At 38.7% G+C, this 21,848-nt stretch overlaps 1 protein-coding gene across 5 annotated transcripts in view; it reads left to right on the forward strand.

Moving 5' to 3' along the window:
• PTPRK (protein tyrosine phosphatase receptor type K) overlaps positions 1-21,848 on the forward strand; it is a 389,920-nt gene that overhangs the window by 316,391 nt on the left and 51,681 nt on the right. For all 5 annotated transcript variants that reach the window (XM_069010807.1, XM_069010808.1, XM_069010804.1 and 2 more), the window contains exons 12-13: positions 64-337; positions 3,207-3,243. In XM_069010807.1, coding sequence (XP_068866908.1) covers positions 64-337; positions 3,207-3,243 — 311 coding nt within the window. The remainder of the gene's footprint in view (positions 1-63; positions 338-3,206; positions 3,244-21,848) is intronic.

Raw genomic sequence — 21,848 nt, forward strand, 5'->3', positions numbered from 1 at the left:
CCAGCCTTTGATTCTACTCTGCATCCATCTCCTGTCTTGTCCTTTTTTCCCCTGTCTCACCAGTGCCTACCAGATTGTTGTTGAAGAGCTGCACCCGCACCGAACAAAGCGAGAAACTGGTGCCATGGAGTGCTACCAAATCCCTGTCACCTATCAGACTGCTCTTAGTGGAGGGTCACCGTATTACTTTGCTGCTCAGCTGCCCCCAGGAAACCTGCCAGAGCCAGCCCCCTTTACTGTGGGTGACAACAGGACTTACCAAGGTTTCTGGAACCCCCCGCTGGCTCCTCGGAAAGGCTACAACATCTATTTCCAGGCCATGAGCAGCGTCGAGAAGGCAAGTGCCAACAACACCTTTCTGCTGGAAGGAGTCAAAGACATGCCTGTGGTGACAGTTAGGACTGTTGGAGTTGGATGTGGGAGGTGTTGGCAGTGGCATGACTGAAATACCCTCGGTGCTGTGACAGCATGACAGTGCGCCATTCACATTTCACATCAGCCTCGTGCCATAGTAACTGCTACTAGATGAGAGTTTAATACATCTCACAGTAATTGTCTGAGGGAAGTAATTTCAGGGCTGTGACTCCGTGTCCTTGGTAAATAACATCCACAGTCCTTTCCCCAATTCTCAGTACCCGCTCTCCTCTGAAGATTAAATTACTGCAGGATAAACACTGTGGGCTGCACAGTGGGTTAGCAAAATATTGCAAACTTTTTAAGGCTCTCACACTGGACATCAAATAAAAAGTAAAAATTTTCTTAAGAGAAAGTAACCCCTGGCCCACCATGAGTTTGAGAGTCTTTCTGAGAAGATGTACATCAGGTTTGCACCACTGCTGTGCTGTAGAATTATGGCTATCACTCACCTTCATTACCTCCTTGATGTTTCTTTTTAACTCTGCTGCTGAGTACTGCTACTGGCTCTGTATGCATATGGAAGGAAGAAAAGTGTCAGGGAGAGAGTTTCTGAGGTTCCAGGTGGGAAGAAAAACTGTGGCTCTGCAAGCCCCAGGCTGTTGCTCTTGAATGGTTTTTCCTCTTGTAAATGAAAAATGGGGGAGAGGAAAGGTATTGGTGAGAAGGGAAAATGTGGTAGACAGAGAACCTTGCAATATTTAAAAACTAATATTTTGATATATAGTTTAGAGAACTGAAGTGTCCAGACAGTTCAGACAGGAATTAGAAAGGACAACTAGACTGATAGTCACTGATATCCACCAGAACCATTGGAAAGCCACCACACCTTCCTTATGCTTGGGTCTCTCTGGTGACTAAACAAATCCTTGCTAACAGACAGCCTTGCCTTGGAGTCTTTTGAAGACAATCTCACCTTTTGCTTCTGACTATGAAAACTGGATATGCATCAAGTCAGAATGGGAGCAAAGGTGTTTGAAAACTAGAATTTTTTTCTGATTCAATAGACCACTCCCTCTTTTTAGTTCTTATTTAAAGACCTGAATAAAGTAAATAAAGCAAAATAAAAGGTGGCTTCTAGATGCCCATCCTTATTTCCCTCACCTGCTAAAAATAATTCCCTTTGTTTTTGTGGACTACCAGTAGACTGCACTGTAATGAAATTTGTTTCATTCCCTAAAGTAAAAAAAAAAAAAAAAGGAGGGAAAAGTAAAATAAAAGTACTAAATAAAAACATAGATATTTATTTTAGCTTTTATATTTTGACAGATAAGTAGAAAATGAGAGAAGAACAGAGAATTTTTTACTTCAACTTGATTTCAGTTTGTGAGAGATTTTAATCCTAAAATGGATTTCTTTGTTATGTTTGAAACTTTGGATCAAATTTCTGTTTCTAGAGGGATTTAGGGGGAGGTTTTGAGGGGAACTGCAGTGTATTCTGCCAGGACAGAGATCTAGTGGTTGTACGATAACCTCTGAGCTGCAGATTATTTAAACAGAAGCTTTGCTGTAAACCAGTGGGATCACCAAAATATGCAGAGGGAAGTAAAGTAGGCTCTGAAATACATGGTAGGGTTGAGAAGAGGTTACTCTGTGATCCTTGTAGGCATATTGAACAGAAACAGACAAGTAAATCCAGTAACTAGGGAGAACAGGTAAGATTATATTAGTAAACTTTGTGGGGCTTTAATTTAGGTTGAAAAATTGTCCTTATTGAACACTTACAGTGCCTCACCTTAGAGTTTTGCTAGCTCTTTACAAGCTGTGCTTACAAACCAGCATCAACATATTTTACCTGTTGCTTTCAAATCTTCAAGAGGAGACAGATCCCAGGGGGTGTATTCAGAGAGGGAATACTGGGGGGTGGAGGACTAGAGTAAGCATATTTTGTAGAGTGAAACTGTCATTATTATATTTTCAAATTATATGCCAATATTGTTTAGAGTGATCTAATACAACAGCAGCTGCATCCTCTCACACAACCTTATGCTATTTCAGTATGTTTGCCTTTAAAATGGCTGCACATTCTACAGTAAGGTCAGAAAACTCATTTATGATTGACCCTCATCTGTTCAGGTTGTCCAAACTATGCATAAACAAGTAATTTCTCTGTTCATTTGTTTTAATTGCTGACCAAACTTCTGAGGGAAAAGGGGAGACTGGTAAATTACACGCAAGTTGTCTTTGCATGTGCAACGTCTTCTGAAGCACATTTCTGTCAAATCACTCTCTCCTGGGCAGATTGTATAGGTTATAGATTAACTGTGGAGGGATACCCGGGCTGCACCTGTGCTCAGTCCACACCCAGAAGCACGAGGGAGCATGTTGCTTATGAGCTTCAGGCGACTCTTTAAGAGTGTCAGGATGTAGCAAGACATAATTTTGGAGGCAGTGGTGAGCAAATGTATCTTTTCTGCTGTACAGTGCTGCTGGGTCAACACTGGCTCAGGATTTTTGTGCCGAGACATAAATAGGAGTACCACTCCTCCTCTTTTCTCCTGCTGCACCCTCTCTTTATATTCTTATGGCACAATTTCCATTTGATTTGAATAACCTGAAATTTTGCTATATTTGGGCTGTCCTGCACCTTTTTTCCCCATTGTTATCCTGGAAAGTACAGTCCAATAAAGGCAAATTCCCCAGCCTCCTCCCCTGCTAAGTCCCGAGCCTTAGAACAACCAGCAACCTCGTTGGGTTGTACCAGCTGATCAGTAGATCTAAGATGAATTTATGGAGTGGGTAGGGCAAGAAAAAGCCCTTGATCTGACTGTTTGCTTTTCTTTCCTTAACAGGAAACCAAAACTCAGTGTGTTCGAATAGCTACAAAAGGTAAGAGGTTTGTCCCCACACACAAAGTAACTTTTTAAATGAAATGTGGTGCTGCTATTAAAGGATCAAAGCAAAGCCAGTACTGTCCCTCTATTTTGAACCACTTGATTGTGTTAAAATGTAATGGTCTGCTGCTTTTTATCCTTTGGTATTGAGCCAAGGGAGTACTGTTCTAGCAATACTCACAATTTAGACAAAACAGGGACACCTCTTTTTTCCCCCTCCCTGTCTGTGGTTTTCGAGATCTACTTTTAGAGTGCTGAAGCATTTCAGGCAGTAAATAGATGACAGGGGAGTAGAAAGTGCACGTGGGTAAACTGTCTGTTAAACTAACAATTATTTCCAAGCAGGGGTGGAAATAATTTAAATGAAGGACATGACAGTTAATTTTCCTAAGTAAGAGCTCCAAGTGTTAGCGAGACATAGGGGAGGGTTGATTTGAGAAAGGCTTGTCTCTTTGACAGCGAGTTCCAGGGCTAAGGCTGACTGCATAGCTGTGAGAATAAATCATGTTGACCCCATACACAGCAGGTTAATCACATACTGCTCACTCAAAAACGCTGTTTCATCTTCAAATGAGGACTTAGTTGTTCTGCTTATTGTTATCTCTTGCTTTGACTGTATTTATAGCCATTTGTTTTGGTGGCTTGATTGTGCCGACATGAGAGTTGTTTGATAGACTCTGGCAGCATAAACAAGAAAGGAGCTTACAAATGCCCAGAGTCCTCTGCAGAGGCCCAGCACTTATGTTGTCTCTTTCTAAATGCATATTGATATTCAGCATAAAAACAACTTTAGATATGAACAACTGGGTATTAAAGTACTGCGGATGCACAGCAGCCCCATTTTTTCAATAACTTCCTTCAATTTAAATCTTGTTCCAGTGAAAAGCTGATGCCCCTAATGAGATGGTAGAAATCAAACATTTTCTTGAGAAACCAGAAAATAAAATTTACTTCTTAGGATGTGTTAATATTTTCATCAAGTGAGGTAAGCTAATAAAAACAGGAAATTAAAACCATGAGCTAAGTCTTCTGTAAAAAGTATATCAGCATTATTTTTCTTATGTTTACCTGGCAAGATGAAATGTTTTAATTAAAATATATTTGCATAAACAAATATTTATGTACCACAAGCATGTATTGCTAGGATTTGAGTCTAGGGAGGGTTTTGAAAGCCTCGGAAATAACTTAAAATATTGCAGGGCTGTGGAATGGGAAAGCAATGGTCTCTCTCATCATAAATTTTCTGGATAGTAATAATAAAACAGCAAGGGAATTCACCTGTCATATGAGGAAATTATTTTTTGCTTAACCACATGCAGTCCCCCAATCTCAAAGCAATGTTCATGATAGCAATAGACCTCTTGGTGGTTGCTTGTACACCTTCCTCTGCTGCAATAGTCACATTCCCCCTAATGGCTGTAGTCTGAAAGAAAGGGAAAATAAGAATGAGGTTTCTTACCGTTGTGCCTTATATATTGCCTTTGCCACTCTGACTGAAGACAAGTTTTCCTGAAGTAACTGCATTACCTGATATATCAGTGCTAAACTCCTTGAAAGTGGAGCTAAAAATCAAAGTGTTTTCTCTGACTTATATTAGTTGGTAGATGTGAATTGCAAGGGGAGGCAACATTAGGAGCAAATGCTTTCTTTTCCTCTGCAGGAATGCATTTAATATGGAATCCTCACTTCAGAGTCGTGTACATTCATATTTCTCAAATGAGTTATACTGGTATTCTAAAGTATTTACACTTTTTAAAAGCTTGTACTGATCTTTTTTCCCATGTTTTCATCATAATAGTAATAACATGATATGTTCTGCTCAAAGTACACTTAATATACTGGTTTATGTATATGCTCATCTGGTTACCCTGATTTGTTTGTTGATTTGTTTGTTTGATTTTTTGTAGTGTGCAAGATCGCTTTGAATCATTGGCAATAGGATATGCCTGGTTACATTTGTAGTATTTTCATAGGGAAAAGAGTCCTGTCTCACCTTACCTAATACACTCTAGTAAAGCCAGAATACCTGTTTAAAATCCAGAAAATTGTCTAAACTATGCATTCCATTATGAATGTAGTGTGTAGTTCTGTGTCATCTCCTGGGACTTGAAGCAGCCTACAGGTGGCCAAACTGCATTTTGCCTTAACGTGTTGAAAAGGCATTAAAAATTATAAAAAGCTATGGTGGAAGGGAGCAGGGAGGAACAACATAAAAGGTGCATGTTAAGACAAAATCTCCGTGGTAGTGAAGTTCACTGTTACCAGCAAAGTTACTTTCTTATTTCTATCTTGTTCAAGGATCTGGTGTTATCTACTGTGTATATTCACACCAATAAGATGTAAAGAGGGAAAAAAATATGACAGTAACATCATGGTTTGGTGCTGGAGAAGTTCATTCCAAACAAATTTTTTTTTTTTTTTTGAGCGCTCCCTAGCAACATACTTTGCATGTATGTTAACGTTATGGGTTTTACACATGTCATTCCCAGGGTTGCCTTCTACCTTTGGGATTGGTGTCAAACTAATGAAAGTCAACAAATTTAAATTGAAGCACTTGTACTTTTTTTAGTTGGTATGTTCCAGGTGCTGTGCTCTCATGTGCTTCAATAACAAATGCACTGAAGTGTCAAGTCATCTAAAAGATGGTGCCAAATCATGACTAAAATATGTTGCGGCTCTTTCCTGGTGTGTCTTCAAAAAATGTTTTTGAGTAAACAGAGAGACATACTAGTGTCGGGTGTATTGTAATACACTGAGTTAATTCTTCATAGTAAAAAAAATTGGAGCAGCACCTGTTTAAAAAGTAGCCTCCTGAGCAGTTCCTGTATGCTTGCAGCTGAAGGATGAATGCCAGTGATTCTTTGATGGCTCTTAATTAGGCTAATAGTAGGATTCCCCCTTTTTCTAGACACCTACTTCCATGGCACTTTTAAGAGCAGGATAATTAACTTTTGCCCTTCTGCAGAATGGAGTGAATTGGCCCAGCCAAGTTATCAGAAGTGATGAGAGAGTATGAAAAGTTACAGACAGTACACAGCCTGTTCACATAAGCTTTCATTCTTGAGGAAATCAAGTTGAAACAATGTTAAAAATAACTCCTTGTATCACAAGTGATGAGTACAACATACCTAAACCACCATTTCCAATTACAAATATAGTCCAGAATATATATTAACTGTGAACAACTTTAATTCCTTGGACTTTTAGCTGATACTGCCTTCCTCTGTTAAGCTGAATCCTCTTCTCATCCAGAAACTCTTAGTAACCCATGATCTGTGTAATTTTTTTTCTAACAGCATTTAATTGTTCTCTACCTCATTATTTTTTGAATGTATATAGTAAGATTACCCAGTCACTAATAATCTGGTTTCCCAGACATAGTAACTGAAGAAAGAGAAAAAATAACAAACCTTGTTTTCTGAAGAGCAGAGAAGAGTGCAGAGACTGAGATAACAGGTCAGATATTCATTAGGAATGGAAAGATGGAGTAATGCTAGGAAATATGTATTATTTGATAAAAAACTTGTTACATATAATTTCCTAAAGAAAGTTCTTGAACTTCCTAATACTAGCTTAGTAAGGCAGATTTCAACTACAGAATCCTGCAATTGTTGAGGTTGGAAAAGACCTCTAAGAACACCAAGTCCAACTATCAACCTAGCCACCATATTCACCACCAAACCACGTCCACAGGTGCCATATCCACATGTTTTTGAATACTTCTAGGGATGGTGACTCCACCACTTCTCTGGGCAGTCTGTTCCAATGCTTTACAACCCTTTCTATGAAGAAATCTTTCTTAATATCTAATTTAGACCTCCTGGCAAAACTTGACACCATTGAGTAGTTCAAAAGATGCACGTATCAGAATGAATACATGATAACCAAACCTGCCTAACCAAACTGTTGATAAACTGAAGTAAATAGAAGGTGTGTGCACTTCAGAGTAATAGATGATGTTGGTGACTGATCTGTCACAACCTGGAGTTGAGTTTGACTGTGTAAAACTTTGAACAGGTTTCTACTTGCACAGAACATCAGCATTTCATTTTACAGTCTAAAACATTACTGACTGCTAAGGGAATGAAACTAGATTAACATGGTCAGAGAAGAGTGATGCTTCAAATTATTTAGCATGTAAATAGACATTTAAGAGGACAGAAGGGACAGCAGAGCTGTTATTAAGCAGAGTATATGAAGTTGACATTTGTGACAGTTTTCAGGCTGCCAAGTTTGAGGCTAACACTGATTTATGTGTATTCTTTTGTTTTGCTTAGTGGGCTAGAGAAAAATATTGAAAATTTAATTAGAAGAAATCTACTGTGGCAGTAAATAAAGAAGTGGTGTGCCTGGCAGCTCTATCACAGAGTAGTTAGAGGGAATAAATGAAGTCCAGGGTTTCTCATTCCACATTTAAAACAAGAACTTCATCAATTCCAACATTATTTTCCCTTGTGGTTTTCATTTGTGTTATTAGTTCAGGCAGCATAGAACTTCTCTATCTCTATGCATGTTTGGTTCATACAGATGGATGAAAATGCCATTTGAGATGATGCGCATCTGGAAGTAATTGTGAAAGGGCAGAAAATGACTTTTTAATCTGATTTGAGGAATAAAGAGGTCTGGGTGGTAACATTTCAACTGCAAGTGTGCATTTAGTCCACCATCATTACTGCTCTGAATTCATTCCCACAGCAGTTGGGGATTGATCCAAAGGCCTTTGATGTCAATGGGAGTCCTTCCACTGACATTAATGTGCTTTGGATTAGGTCTTTAGAAGTCATAAATCTGTCTAGACCATAATTATTTCCTTGAAATTGTTCCTGATGATGTTTCTGCTCTTAGGGAAATTTGTGAACGTCAAATCACCTCCTGTTGCAGGATGCTCAGAAATGTCTGTTACCGATTAATGCACAAATGAAGGGAATATGGTAAATGTATCTGAAAGGAATTTTCTCACACTGTTGTTTATACGTTTTGATCAATGCTGCTACAATGACTTTGAGCTGTACCATCACAACAGGAGCTGGAGACCCAAGTGGCAATATAAATATAGAGAAGAATGCAGGTGTTTCCTAAGTCACGTCTTTTTTTTTCACTCATTCATAGGAAAAGCATTTAATATGTTTAAACTTCAGAGGTCTTTTGCATAATGTCTTTTATCACACAAAGAGGAGAATTTAGTTGACTTGCTGAGTTTTGCAAAGATGGAAACAGAACATTACCATGGCATATTTTTCTCTTTTGTATATGAAATTGCAGTAGCTCACCGAGGAACCACATCTGCTAGTTCTGATAAGTAATACCTTTGGTTGTAAACAAAAAATTGCATGATCTCTTGATGGAGTATTTGATGATGGTTATTAAAAAAAACAGTTAAGGGAGGGACACCTCCAGATATCCAGACACAAAACCTATAATGTGAATATTTTCACGTTTGCACAAAGATTGAAATCTTAGCAATATAGAGATTTCCTAAAGAATGAGAATTTTAGAAGTAAGAACTCAGGTAGAGTATTCAATTTTGTATTTAAATATTAGAGAAGGAATGTTGATACGTTGCAAGGGTCACCATCTTAGCATATATGCTCTTTCAGTAGATGCCTGGATTATTAGGTCTCTTCAGCTATTATGTATATTATTTAATGAATCAGACTGTGGGCATTCAGTGTTTTGCATCCATTGCTAGAATGTATGGAGACATAAAGGTAGAAATACAAAGTTTTCAAAAAACTCGTTAGATTTTTAACTGCAATTGAAAATCCTTCATTCCCCTTATAATAAATGTGCATTTAAAAGTACCCTTTGATAATACTTCTGGGTGCAGGGGTGTATTTCAGCTCCTCTTTTCTTACTGTTCTTTCTCAATTTCTCATTTGTCTTTCCTTAGGTGTTTATCTTCTTTGTGTCATTGTAAAATTACAAGTGTTTAGAGAAGGCAAACTCTATCATCCCCTGATAGGACTGGTCTCATTAGCCTCTTTTCACACAGGCAGCCTGTGTACACTTTCCCTTGCTATTGTGCTTAACTGTACCATTGACTAAAATGGCCTCTTGCAATGCCTGGGGTTGAAGAGTGTGTGAGGTAGATCAGGCAGAGATTGCTGCCTCTAACAGCCTGTCACAGGCATTTCATGTGCATGTTCAGCCTTGGAGCAACAAGAATTTGGCTCATGTGTACTGCAGTGAAGTTTTAGAGCAGCCCTGGGACAGCTCTGTTTTCAAGAAAGAAGGAAAAATGGGTCTTTAGGAATTATAAATTGTGTTTATATGCAGCCAGTACTCTTCAGCCAGGATGACACTTTCTCTGCACTGGCAAGTGTGACAGTACAGTCAGCCCAGAGTAGGTTTTGCCATACACATAATTTACAGATAAGTTGAATATCATACCAAATAAAGCAACAAATTGCTGATGCTGGAAATATCCCTACATTCAGGTATCTTACCACCCTTGTTAGTTCTAGTAGAGAAGCTACAGTTCAAGCTGATGAGGTCAAAATCAGTCATACCTGAGATCAGTTCTGTTGAAAGGTTCTTTGGATTGGGAGATTTTAATATAGACACATTTACTGAATTTGGAATTTTATAGGAAAGTCCCAGATTGCTTTGGAATTGGTTAGGAAAACTTGAATGACACTCCAGTAGTAATGATATGCGCCATGCCCTAACTGGTCATTGCTGACCTTAGTTCTGATGTGTTGTTATTGCAGAAGATGTCATGAATGCATTCAGTATTGGACTAGTAATAGCTTCCTTCCTACACTACAAAAATCATTCATGTGGCTGATTGATGATATGATCATTAATAATGAGGAGTCAATGTTAGCACATCATATATAAGCCAACACAAAAAATCAGATTCTTAAGGAGTATGTATGGCTGGTGGTCACAGAGCTGGTGGAAAAAAGTGCTTGTCTAGCTCTTTGTTATCCCTGTTACAAATGACTGACATCACTCAAATTTGCCAAAATTAATTAACCTAAGTCAAAATAATTTAAATGTTTTCTAGGTTAAAACAATTGCATAAGCAGTTCTGAAAGCACAGTAGAAATGACAGTATATGCTGGAGTGGTTGTGAAAGGCAAGGGGGGAGGTAGTCTTCACCATACTCAGGTGCATCCAAAAGGTCATGTTTAAAACTGCTAGAAGAAATGAAACCTCAAGGTCAAACCTGCTTGAATCCAACTGAAAAAAACCCAAACATAAAATGTTGCATCAGTATGCAACACCTTACCAATCTAATCTTTGCAATTATTCATTCTTGTATTAACAGCTGCCTAATGCCAAGATATTTTTAATAGAAGACAAAATATATTTGAGCAGTAAGGCTGCTCACTGTGCACCTGGACAGGAAGGACACAAGGAGGACATCAGAAAAGGATGATGCCCAAAGAACTAAGAAGAATTTCAACAACATCTAAATCAGAAATGTGCTTATTCATTTTTATGAAAACAGTTTAAGACCATGAAATTAGCATCACCGTGTTTCTCTGTATCTGATTGAACACTTTTAACTACATGAAAATAAGTCCCACCTTATTGTCGTGAACTTTACAAGGGTTTATTAAACTATTTGCATGTCATCTCTGACAGAGCGCTAAGTTCTACAGATAGTCATCTAGAAACAAGGAGCAGCATTGCCAAGTGTAGTAACACTTCCTAAACACTCCAGTGTGTTGCAGAGCAAGTCAGTATGGTAGATTGGCACTGCTGCCAAGTTACTCGAATACAGAGACTGTTGCTTTGTCAGCTGCATAAGGAGAGGATGGCTCTGAAGTTCAGGAGCTCATGCTGCTTTCTGCTCTGGTGCGAAGTTGTGTACTAACCAGGCTGTTTTTGGAAAGATGCCAACTGGAAGGGCTTGCAGATGGACCTTGTAGGCAGGATGATCTTTCTAGAAATAATGTGGTTATCACACATCTGTCTGTCACAGCGGGAAGTATCTACAGCCACTGTTCGAACAATTTTTGTGGCCAGGTGAATTCAAAGCATAGGGAACAGAATTACAACCCTGTGTGTGGTTTTCAATGCTGTGAACTTAGGAAGTGTCTGGAGACTTTTGTGTGAATTCAGCAGTCTGAAAAGGACTGTGAATATACTCCATGCTGCACAGCGATGAAGGTTCTTGATCAGGATGGACTTCCAGCACCCTTTACTGTCAAAGAGGTCGTGAAATATATTACATGCTTTGACACTTTTGTTTAACATCTGCTTTGTTAAATCAACGGGAAAGGTAACCACATTCAGTACCATATAGATGCCAGAATATTTAACCTGAACATTAAATCAGAGGTCCCAAATCTGCTGACTTGTGTTACTTGCTCTTTGCTGATGACTGAGTATTGGTTATTCTAACATATGTAAGCAGACTACATGTTATTGACTGTTTCAGCACCTCTGCCAAGAAGTTTGGCCAGGCCATTTTTCCCACAGGGAAAAAAAGGTCCTGCTTTAACCTTACTGTGGTGGAAAATATCCTGAGGCAGTAGTCTGTGCTGACGCTACACAACTGAAATTTGTGAGAATAGCAATGCTACTTCACCAATATACTTTTTTCAGAACACCCGAGTTAATAGCAAAGGCATGCAGGGAATAGCAAAAGCCAATATAGTATTTAGGATGTTAAAGCAGCGTGTCTGAAATAAGAGGCATCTGGCTTCAAATAAAACTAAATATCTATTGTATGTTAGTTGTTGTCACTCTGTGTATGGCTACAAAACTTGGATGTTTTATCGTCTCCATATCTAGCATCCAAACCATTTCCAACTCATTGCTTTCATGCCCTTGCTGCCATAAAACTGCAGGATATTGCCCTGAATGATGCATTCCTAAATTGCTGTCACATTGTTAGCACGGAAGCAAGATTACAGGACATCCAGTTATGCCAAACCTGCTTATCATGTTGGACAACAGATTGCCCAAAAGTGGTTTCTATGGGCAGTTGAATTGAAGAGTAAAGCTCAGAGGCAGCATAATGAGGTGGTTAATGGATAAGTTTAAGGCAAATCCTCACTTATGTGTCATCAGTTCCACAGTGTAGGAAATTAAATCTGAAGATTTCCTGCTCTGGTGAAGAAGAGGTACTTATGCCATCATAACATTCAAATAAAATTTGAATGGCACTGTATGGTAAAAGTGAATATAGTAGTGAAAACATTGTATCTGCACACTTCACAGAATCATGAAAATGTTGAGTCTTCCTGGGACAATGAAACCAAGTCCTTATGTACTGACAGAAAACAGGAATCACAATCACTCTTTCCATTCCTCATTCTGCTGTGTTTCTAATTTGCCATTTCTCCAGGCTCAAGAACGATGCATCCTAATGAAAAAGAAATCTGTCAAAGGGAGCAAGAGACCTGCATGGATGAATAAAGAACTTTTGTCATTACTCAAACATAAGCAGGAACTACACAGGAGATGGAAAAAGGGTCAGGCCACTTGGAATGAGTACAGAGAGATTGTCAGAGTAAGCTGAAATGAAACAAGGAAGGCCAAGGAGTTAAATCTGGTCAAGGGTGTTAAGGATAACAAGAAGGGCTAAGCCACCCATGATCATCTTTAAAAGGTCATGGAGATCAGAAGAGATAGCTGAGGACTGGAAGAAAGCAAATGTCCCAGTCTTCAAAAAGGGCAAGGAGGAGGACCCAGGGAACTGCCATCTAGTCAGCTTGACCTCAATATCCCTGGAAAGTTAATGGAACATCTCATTCTGGAGGCCACCTCTATCCACATGAATGTCCAGTAGTAAATATGGATTCACTAAAGGGAAATCATGCTTGACCAACCTGATTGCCTTCTACGACGAAGCAACTACCTTGATGGTTAAGGGGAGAGCAGCAGGTATTGTCTATCCTGACACTGTCTCACAATATCCTCATAGGCAAACTCAGGAAGTATGGCCTTAATGAGTGGACAGTGATGTGGATTGAGAACTGGCTGAATGACAGATCCCAGAGGGTCGTAGTCAGTGGCACAGAGTCTAGGTGGAGGCCCCCAAGGTTCAGTAGTGGGCCCAGATTGCACTAGATGACAATGTCCCTTCCAACCCAAACTATTCTATGATATAAAGATGTGTATTCTGGTTGTACAACTTATTATTAGGACCATTAGGTAATGACAGAAAAATCAAATTGCTGACTATTTGCCAGAACTCTTAAAAGAGATTTTAATACTATATCCATGTTTTTAACAACAGATGAGCCTTTTTCCATATCAGAGAGAGAAGGGATAGGATTCTACAGTTACTGTAATTGGCATTCAAATTGCCTCAACATATGGAAGGCTTTGATTTACACAAGTACAGGCATTTTTTAATGTGAATCTTAATTTTTATGTACACTAACACCATACAGATTGTGTGAATTTGCTTTTTTTGTTGACCCATTACAATAGAAAGCATATAGCCAAGCAAATCTCAAATTGACCATTGATCTGTTTCTAATTTCACAGATTTTGCAGAATTGAGTCTATCATTTATTTTTTGAAATGATGTTGCTGCATCCCCTAGAATTTTGTTACAACTTTTATAAGGACTGGTAATTCAACATGCTGTAATTATTTACTGCAAATGCAAACAGATTTTCTCACAATTCTTTAGTGTTTCTCATTTCTGGTAGTTCATAAAGATTTAATCCTGAAGGGTCCGTTATCTGATAATATGCCAAAATTTAGAAAGTTGGTGAGTTACTTCCCATTCTGACACTACTAGGGCTGCCCAAGGCTGCACGGTGTCCAGCTGCAGACATCCTTGGCTTCTGCTGCAGCAAGCAGAGAGGGCCAGCTCCACAAGGAGCGAGCCCCAAACAAGGATATTGAAGAGGTGTCGGAGGAGGCAAAGGAAGAAAGAGGGGTCTCTTGTATGGGTTCCAGCTGGTTTATTGCAGGTGGAGGGTCCAGGGACAAAAGACAACAGAATGAGAGGGTCCAAGGTTCTTACTCTCAGTAAAAAAAGGGGGCAGGAAACAACCAATGGGGATTGACTAAGGGGGAGGAGCCAACAGGGGGCTATCCAGTGGGGATAACTTATGGCAGGAGATTACATGAGTCAAAGCGTCATGGGGCGTCAAAGATGGGAGAACTTTCTAGAACTAATACATAGGTAATTAAGGGAAATACATAAACATGAACTCATACATAAAACTGGGTGGAGAACTAAGCCAATAAACTTGAAACATGTAAACTAAGAACCATTAGGAACATGGGAACTCGCCGTAACCACGGGGAGAGAATCAGACCTCTGTGTTCTGGAGGCCTCTCCACCATTCCTCTGAATGTTCTGTTGCAGTGGCCATTACCACATGCACCGCAACACCATTCTTGAAATCATTGAACCGTAATATTTATACAGGGATTTGCATCCATGTGTTCACCTCTCTTAGCACTTACTTTTGTACACATCTACTAAAAAGGTTATCGTTCCTTGTCCTGGCGTAAAGGCTTTTAAGATACTACACTGTGAAAACTGAGTACTGCGTGCTTCATCTGCTCAGTAAAACATCCAGAAGGAACCTCTGTCCTCTGTATCTCAGATGGGATCAAAGATTAAAATTGCTGTATGTAATAGTGTATTTCCTTTCCTACTTGCACATTTACTGAAAATTCTATACATATCAGATAAGAAGGCTGATTTTTCAGACTACTCCGTCTTTTGAGGAATATGTGTCCCAAGTGTCCATGAACAGCAGTCAGATATTAACCATCATGGTTACAAAGGACTTTTGATCAGTAACTTGAACTATGGAGTGTTCCCTGCTTACGTGTTTCAGCCTAGATCGTGCTGTACACTGAGATGGGAAAAGCTGCTGACTATTTGCAGCAGTCACTACATATTTGTAAATCTACCAAATTCTTATTTTGCTTTTGAACTTAATTTAGAAGCCCTCCTTCTATGATAGGTCATTGGCAGTTTAGTGACTGAGAGATCACAGAATCATGTTAAGGCTGTAAAAGATGTCTAAGATCTTAACCCACTGAACTGTGTCCCCAGGTGCAATATCTGCAATTTTTTGAACACTTTCAGGCATGGTGATTCCACCATTTCTCCCTGGGCACCCTGTTCCAATGCCTAACCACCTTTTCAGTGAATAAATGTTTCCTAATGCCCAATTTAAACCTCCCCTGGCACAGATAGAGGCCGTTTTCTGTCATTTTGCCACCTGTTACCTGGGCGAGACCAACCCCCACCTCACTACAACCTCCTTTTAGGTAGTTGTAGAGAGTGATGGAGTCCCCCTGAGCCTTTTTATCTGCAGCCTAGAGAACCACAGCTCACTCAGCTGCTGCTCATGGAAAACTGAATTGCATTATATGCTTGTCCAAATACGAAAGCTGATAATTTGGTTGCCTTTGTATTAAAAGCACGTTGCTTACTCAGCATAAGCTCTGAGACATCATCTTACTTAGCCAAATCAAATAGCTTTACTAATGTAGATTGAATTCAAACAGAACTGTAGAGTTTTCTCAGAGTCAGAAAGTGAAATCAATTTATGCATGCACAGTACTGAGCAACAGAAATCACAACTTCCTGGATGTCCCTTCAGTAGTGGTGAAATTTAGGCAGTGAAATTTTATACCCATGAAACAGAACCATCTGTAAGTATTTTTCCAAATTTTTTCGGTAAGTACAAATCTTTTATGCTTTATTTTTTATTAACCCATTCAATGAACTATTTAGATGAATGCAAACACATACTTAGGTAGAACAATTTTATTTGCTAGCAGAGGGATCTGTGGTGCTTGCACAGATCAAAACATAATGTGATCGATGGTAAGCACAGGGTGCTGTTGGGTTGGACCTGAACCAGACAGACTTTTGTATGAACTAATGCCTATAGCTTGGAGGAGAAGAGGAAAGCTATGCAGGTACTGCTGCTGCCTGAGCTTACAGCAAGAGTGTAGTGCCGTGCTTGCCTTCAGCCAGCCCACAGAGGTGATGAGCTTGGTAAGTAGCACATGGTGCACAGCTGGGCCCACACAGCAAACCTGGCAGGGACATGACTGCAGCATGTAGCCCATGTCACTGCTGAGGTGGGGTCATACTGCCAGAACAAGAGAGCCCCAGTTGTTACCATAACTCATTCTGAGATTTGGGAAAATGACAATGTGTCCAACATCTCATGCTAAACAACACTTGACTAGATTTTCAAAACTCTAAGATCAAGTGACAGCTGCTTTGTATCTAATGGCAAAATTTCTTAAAATAAAACTCCTTCCACATTTGAGTTGCTTGCTCAACGTCTTGTCAAAGCAAAACACATCAGCTGTACTGAATACTCTATTCAGCCCTGTATGGAGGCTTCTTGAGTCCTATCCAATGCTGAAGTATTTCATCAAGCCAGATTTTGTTATTGCCATATCTGGAGATGATGACAAGAAGAAATGTAGGATTTGCAACAAATTGTCTTAACCTTCATTAGGCTAAAGGGGAAATACAATCACACAGGATAAGCTGACTGTAAGTCTTTCATCTTTTCCTTCTCAGGATGTAGCTACTTAAGGTAGTTAGAAGCAAATTATACTGTCATATAAATGTTTGAGATAGAAGCATAAATAAAACATCCCTAAACTGGAAGCTAAGTACAGATATAATGTATATTTCTTTTGTCAGCTTTGAAACCGGCTATTGTGTGTTAAATTCAGGTTTTTATCAGAACAGATACTCTCAGTTATTTTCGTATTCTGCTGGGTTTTGTGTCACATTAGTTTTGCTAACTACATAATTTTTGACTCCTGATTAAGTGTCTAACTAGGTGTTTTACAGCAAAGAGAAAAACGTTATCACCCTAATGAAAAATATGCAATCCTCTATCTGTAAGCATAATGGGTGCCTTGTGATATTTACAGTCCCACAACTTATTTTTACCTTGGTTAAGCAACTTGGAGGACTTGCTTCTGGTTTGGGGTAGGGCATATGAAATAATGTATAGTTTTATGTTTCTGCTGAGGTCTTTCCACTCTCTCTTCCATTTTATTATTACTACTGTCCAGTTTAATGTGAGGTATTTCAACTTTTCTGGTGGGAGTTCCCTGTTGAAGAGAAAGATCTTGCTTACATTGGGATATACAGCATTGCCTAACCATGCCTGTGCTGTCTGCACAGTGTATCAGAGTTGCTTTTCTGCAAACAGAGTAATTAATTTCTTAAACAGTATATTCTAATAAAAATTAGTATTGTAACTTCATTTTCAGCAAATAAACCATGGTGAATCAAAAAGTGTCAGGAGGCAAAAGAGAATGTGTGTTCTTGTACCTGAACAATTTGCTGTGTTTTTTGAGGTGCCTCATGAGTTCAAGGCTGGGTGTTGGATCTTGCCCCATCTCTCTGTGTATTTATAGATTTCTCCCTTGGAACTGTAAGTCTCATTAGGATCAGAGCATGAGGTCTTGGTTGGGGGATTGCTCTCCTCTGGTTTGTAACTATGGAATAAAGAGGAAGAACACAGATACTTTGCCTGTGTAGAGTGAATATGGTTATTGCAGTCGTGTATATGTTGAGAAAAAATTTGCACTATAACAATAACTGACAATTTTTCCTGTTCTCCAAGGACTTTTTTTAATTTTAAAGTTTGGCTTTTATTTCATGTACTCAATTTCTCCACTCACATCTAACAATGTAATTATTAGGAAATTCCCATGAGCAGTATTGAAGAAAGATGCTGTCTTAGGGATATTTTAAGTTTTTTAAGACAAAAAGGGCTTGGGATCAGAATTAATATTGATTTCCAGTCACTGTAAAGTACACACACATCACAATAAAAGTTAACTGCCTAGAAGAATGTAAAAGAGCAGTGACTTTAAGTAAAAAGAAATTCCAGATTAAAAAGAAATCAGACTAAAGTAAATGCATTGAACTGCTTTCTTTGTGTCTGGAGTGTTTTCTTCATATGGTTACTGTAAAAACAATGTTTTCTTTTGTTCTTTTTAACACAGGCAGGAACACATCAATATTTAATTTGACCATGAGTAGTATATGTATTCCATTTAACCCCAAATATATTTTGGACTTTGTATGTTTTTATAATGATGATGTGAACTTATAAATCCTTAATGCCCTTAATGCTGCCCATATGTTGTGTTGAAATCTGTAAAAATAAAAGTCAAGAAGATAGTTATGGGCTCCAAAAGCTGAAAACCAACCTAAGCCAGTCTAACAGCTAAAGATTTATCAGCTGGATCCTAATGCTCCTAAACCTTTGGCAAAACAAATGTTGCCCTTGAGAACTTATCTCATTATATCTGGGCATCTTAAATCACTCTACAGAAATAATACAAAATAAAATAAAATGCTCTACTTCTAAATAGAAGGCATGATCTTGGCATCTGTGCTTCTGCCCCAAGTGCTGTCCTTCTGTGCCACAATCAGCATGAGCTTTTCTTAGATTTATGCTTGTGGGTATATGGACAACTGGAAGTCATTTGGATATGCCAGTTGTCCTCATTTTTGTTCTTTTTTATCCTTATCCACTATCAATTGCTAAGGATAGTACTAGTTTTACTTTGAAGCAGTATGCAGCCAAGATTACTTCATGTACATTTTTGAATCTCAGAAGGAAAGGACAAGAAAAGCCTTTATAAGGACCAGCATGAATGTATTTTCCACCAACAGAAGATGATGGTGATTCTTCAGCATGTGGAAAAGCTCTGCCTCAGGTTTCTACACACACTTGCCCAGTACCTGCTGAAGACTAGTCAGATTGAAGCAATCAGGTGTTCTCATCAATTTACAAACTTTTCATACCTATTTGAAACCCAAGACTTCTAAAAGCTACAAGTCATTAGTAGTTTGGAGGCTGTCTTGCCCATGGGACTTAGAATTTCTTCTTGTCATCCTAGCTTTTGTTGGTAGCCTTTTGTTAGCTGACAGTTGCTTTCTTCCTTTCACACCAGCTATTCATTTTGCTATATTTTTTCCCATCCACTCATAGTAAACTGATGAAGCAGCACAGCATTATAATGAATTCCTATTTGGTTAGGCAAAAGTTGGATTGTCGTGAGTAATCGAATTACTCCTCTGGAGACAGGATTTCTAAGTAAAGTGATGAGGTGAGGCGATTACAGCTGTAACCCTTACAAGCATAAAAAGATGTGTTATGCTAATCCTTTGTGAATGGGTTGAATTGAAAGTGAGGGAAATAAAAAAGAATTCTCTTGAAAGAAGAAGGGGGGTATGAAAGGACTACTGTGTCATTTATTCCCTTTTCATTCATCCTCTCTTGCTATAGATAAAAAAATAGTGGTAAACTGGAGTGCTTTACCTTTCAAGTTTGACATTCAAATAATTTAATCTTTAGCTGCCTTAAATACTGTGTAAAAAAATGAAGGGGTGGGAGGATAGGTATAGCAAAAAAAAAAGTGAAAAAGTGCCAGTTAGTATAGGCTGCTTTTTGTTAAGGTTGCTAAACGCCATATGACCTTATCTTACCTTGTTGTAAAAGCAGCAGAGTGAGGAAGGGAAAAAGAGACACTTTGGAAAGTAAGAGTTATGCCAAACATTACCTTTATCTGAAAACTCTTATAGCTCAAGTGCGAGATCCTTGTTACCCCCAGGCTTGTTTATTTTCTGTTTCCACTCTTTCAGCTGTTAAATAAGAGTGCTCTGTCTCAAGTTAACACCTAAAAGGACGTTTAAAGGTTCAACTAGAAGGAGAGATGGCATGCAAATTACAATAAAGTAACTAACTGAATAAAGCATTATAAATATGTCTTATTAATTGTATAAGAAGAAGCAGCTTGTTTGTTTTTAGACGACCAAACTGGATATAAATGGCCAATGGTATTAGTAGCTTTTGGTTTTCTTCTGTGAGTTGTTTTTTTCTAAGATTTTGAACAATTTTCATTGTTGCTTTTATTTTTTCCTTTCTGTGTACTTTTTGGAGGGTGGGACAGTTGACCCTGACCAGCAATTAAGCACCCATTCAGCTGCTCTGCTCACCAGCAAAATGGGGAAGAGAATCAGAGGAGGGAAAGTAAGAAAACCTGTGAGCTGAGATAAGAATGGTTTAATAAGTGAAGAAAGGATTAATTTTTATTTTTTTTTTTAAAGGGATACAAAGGCAGTCACTCACTACCTCCCACAGCCAGTCCAATGCCCAGACAGTCTCCAAGCTTTGGAAAAATAGAATTCCCGGGTTTTATTTAAGCATGACATCATATGACATGGGATACCCCTTGGGGCCAGCTGTCCTGATCATGCCCCCTCCCAACATACTGCCCATTCCCAGCCTCTTGCTGGCAGGGCAGTGTGAGAAATGAGGAAGCCTCGATGCTGTGCAAGCACTGCTCAACAATAGCTAAAACAGTGTTATCAACACTGTTTTGGTCACAAACTGAAAACACAGCACCCTAACAAGTGCAGTGATGAAGGTTTACTCCACCTCAACCAGACTTATCCTTATTCCACCCTCAGACAGACAGATTCCTTAACAATGCTTAGACTTTAAGGTCATGCTTTTCAGCATACTATATTTCCAGTGAGAATGGAGGAAATTTCCGTAAAATTTCTTCCCCTACGTAGGTTTATAGTGATGATTCAAATTTGGTGTTCTGAAGTTTCATATTAATGAAAGTCGCCATTAGCTCTAAATTTGGAAAAAAGATACCAATGGGCACAAGGGAATTAACTGCTTATTTTTCCCTGTCAGATACCTGAAACAAGCTGGAATTTAAGAACAGAGACTTTGAAAACTTATAATTCCCAGAATGTACTATTTTACACTTATATTTCCCCCGAATTCCTTGAGTTCAGCTTCCCTGTAAAGTCTCTCTTTACTACTCTCTTACTGTTTTACCCACATCCCTCTTGAAATATTTATGTATTAGCTAAGGCGAAAAGACTTTTTTTAACCTCAGAAATTATTCTCAAGCCATTTCTGTTCATTTCATTGTGGCTGGGACAGACCCTTGTGCACAAGGAGCCCTGTTTGAAGTGGGAGGGATAGCCTGGCGCTGAAACTAACTCAGCTAAATCTCGGCTGTAATCTTCCGTGATCCAATGTTGAAGACAGGAATGAAATCCAAGATGACATATTCTGTTACTAGAGTATTTGATGGGCCAAGAATGTGAGAAAGGTCTCTACAAAACTCTGAGCAAGAGTTCCTTAGAGTTGTTACCCACCTGCAGCAGCACAGGCATAGTGGAAGTGCTGTGGGGGAAGGATATTTGGGTTTAATGGGGAAGTACATACCAGTTATAGAAAGTGATTTCCTCTGGAGTTATGGGATGAGGACTATTTGCCTTTTTCAGAAAAATTTGTTTGAATTTGGCTGTTGCTGTCACTGGGTTTCCAGTCAGCATTTGTAATTAAAAGTTCTTAAATATTAATGGTACTTTTTATCCTTGCCAGAAGTCGAGATTAGTGTGAGATGGTTCTATGTAATGAAACTTGTTATGAATCCACATTCACTAAGTGAACATTGTTAAGTCAATGAGCTGAGTGAGAATGAAATTTAGTGTATTGTTACTAAGTAAAAGATTTCATGTTTCTTGAAAGAGGCTTTGCAAGTGTTCAATAAACAGAGTGAAATTGATATTTTATTAAAAATATCTTCTGGTGCCAAAACTGATTTAATAAATACCTGCAATGTCTATGAATGCTTAAT

This window comes from Aphelocoma coerulescens, chromosome 3 (genome assembly GCF_041296385.1).
Source record: "Aphelocoma coerulescens isolate FSJ_1873_10779 chromosome 3, UR_Acoe_1.0, whole genome shotgun sequence".
NCBI classification, from domain to species: domain Eukaryota; kingdom Metazoa; phylum Chordata; class Aves; order Passeriformes; family Corvidae; genus Aphelocoma; species Aphelocoma coerulescens.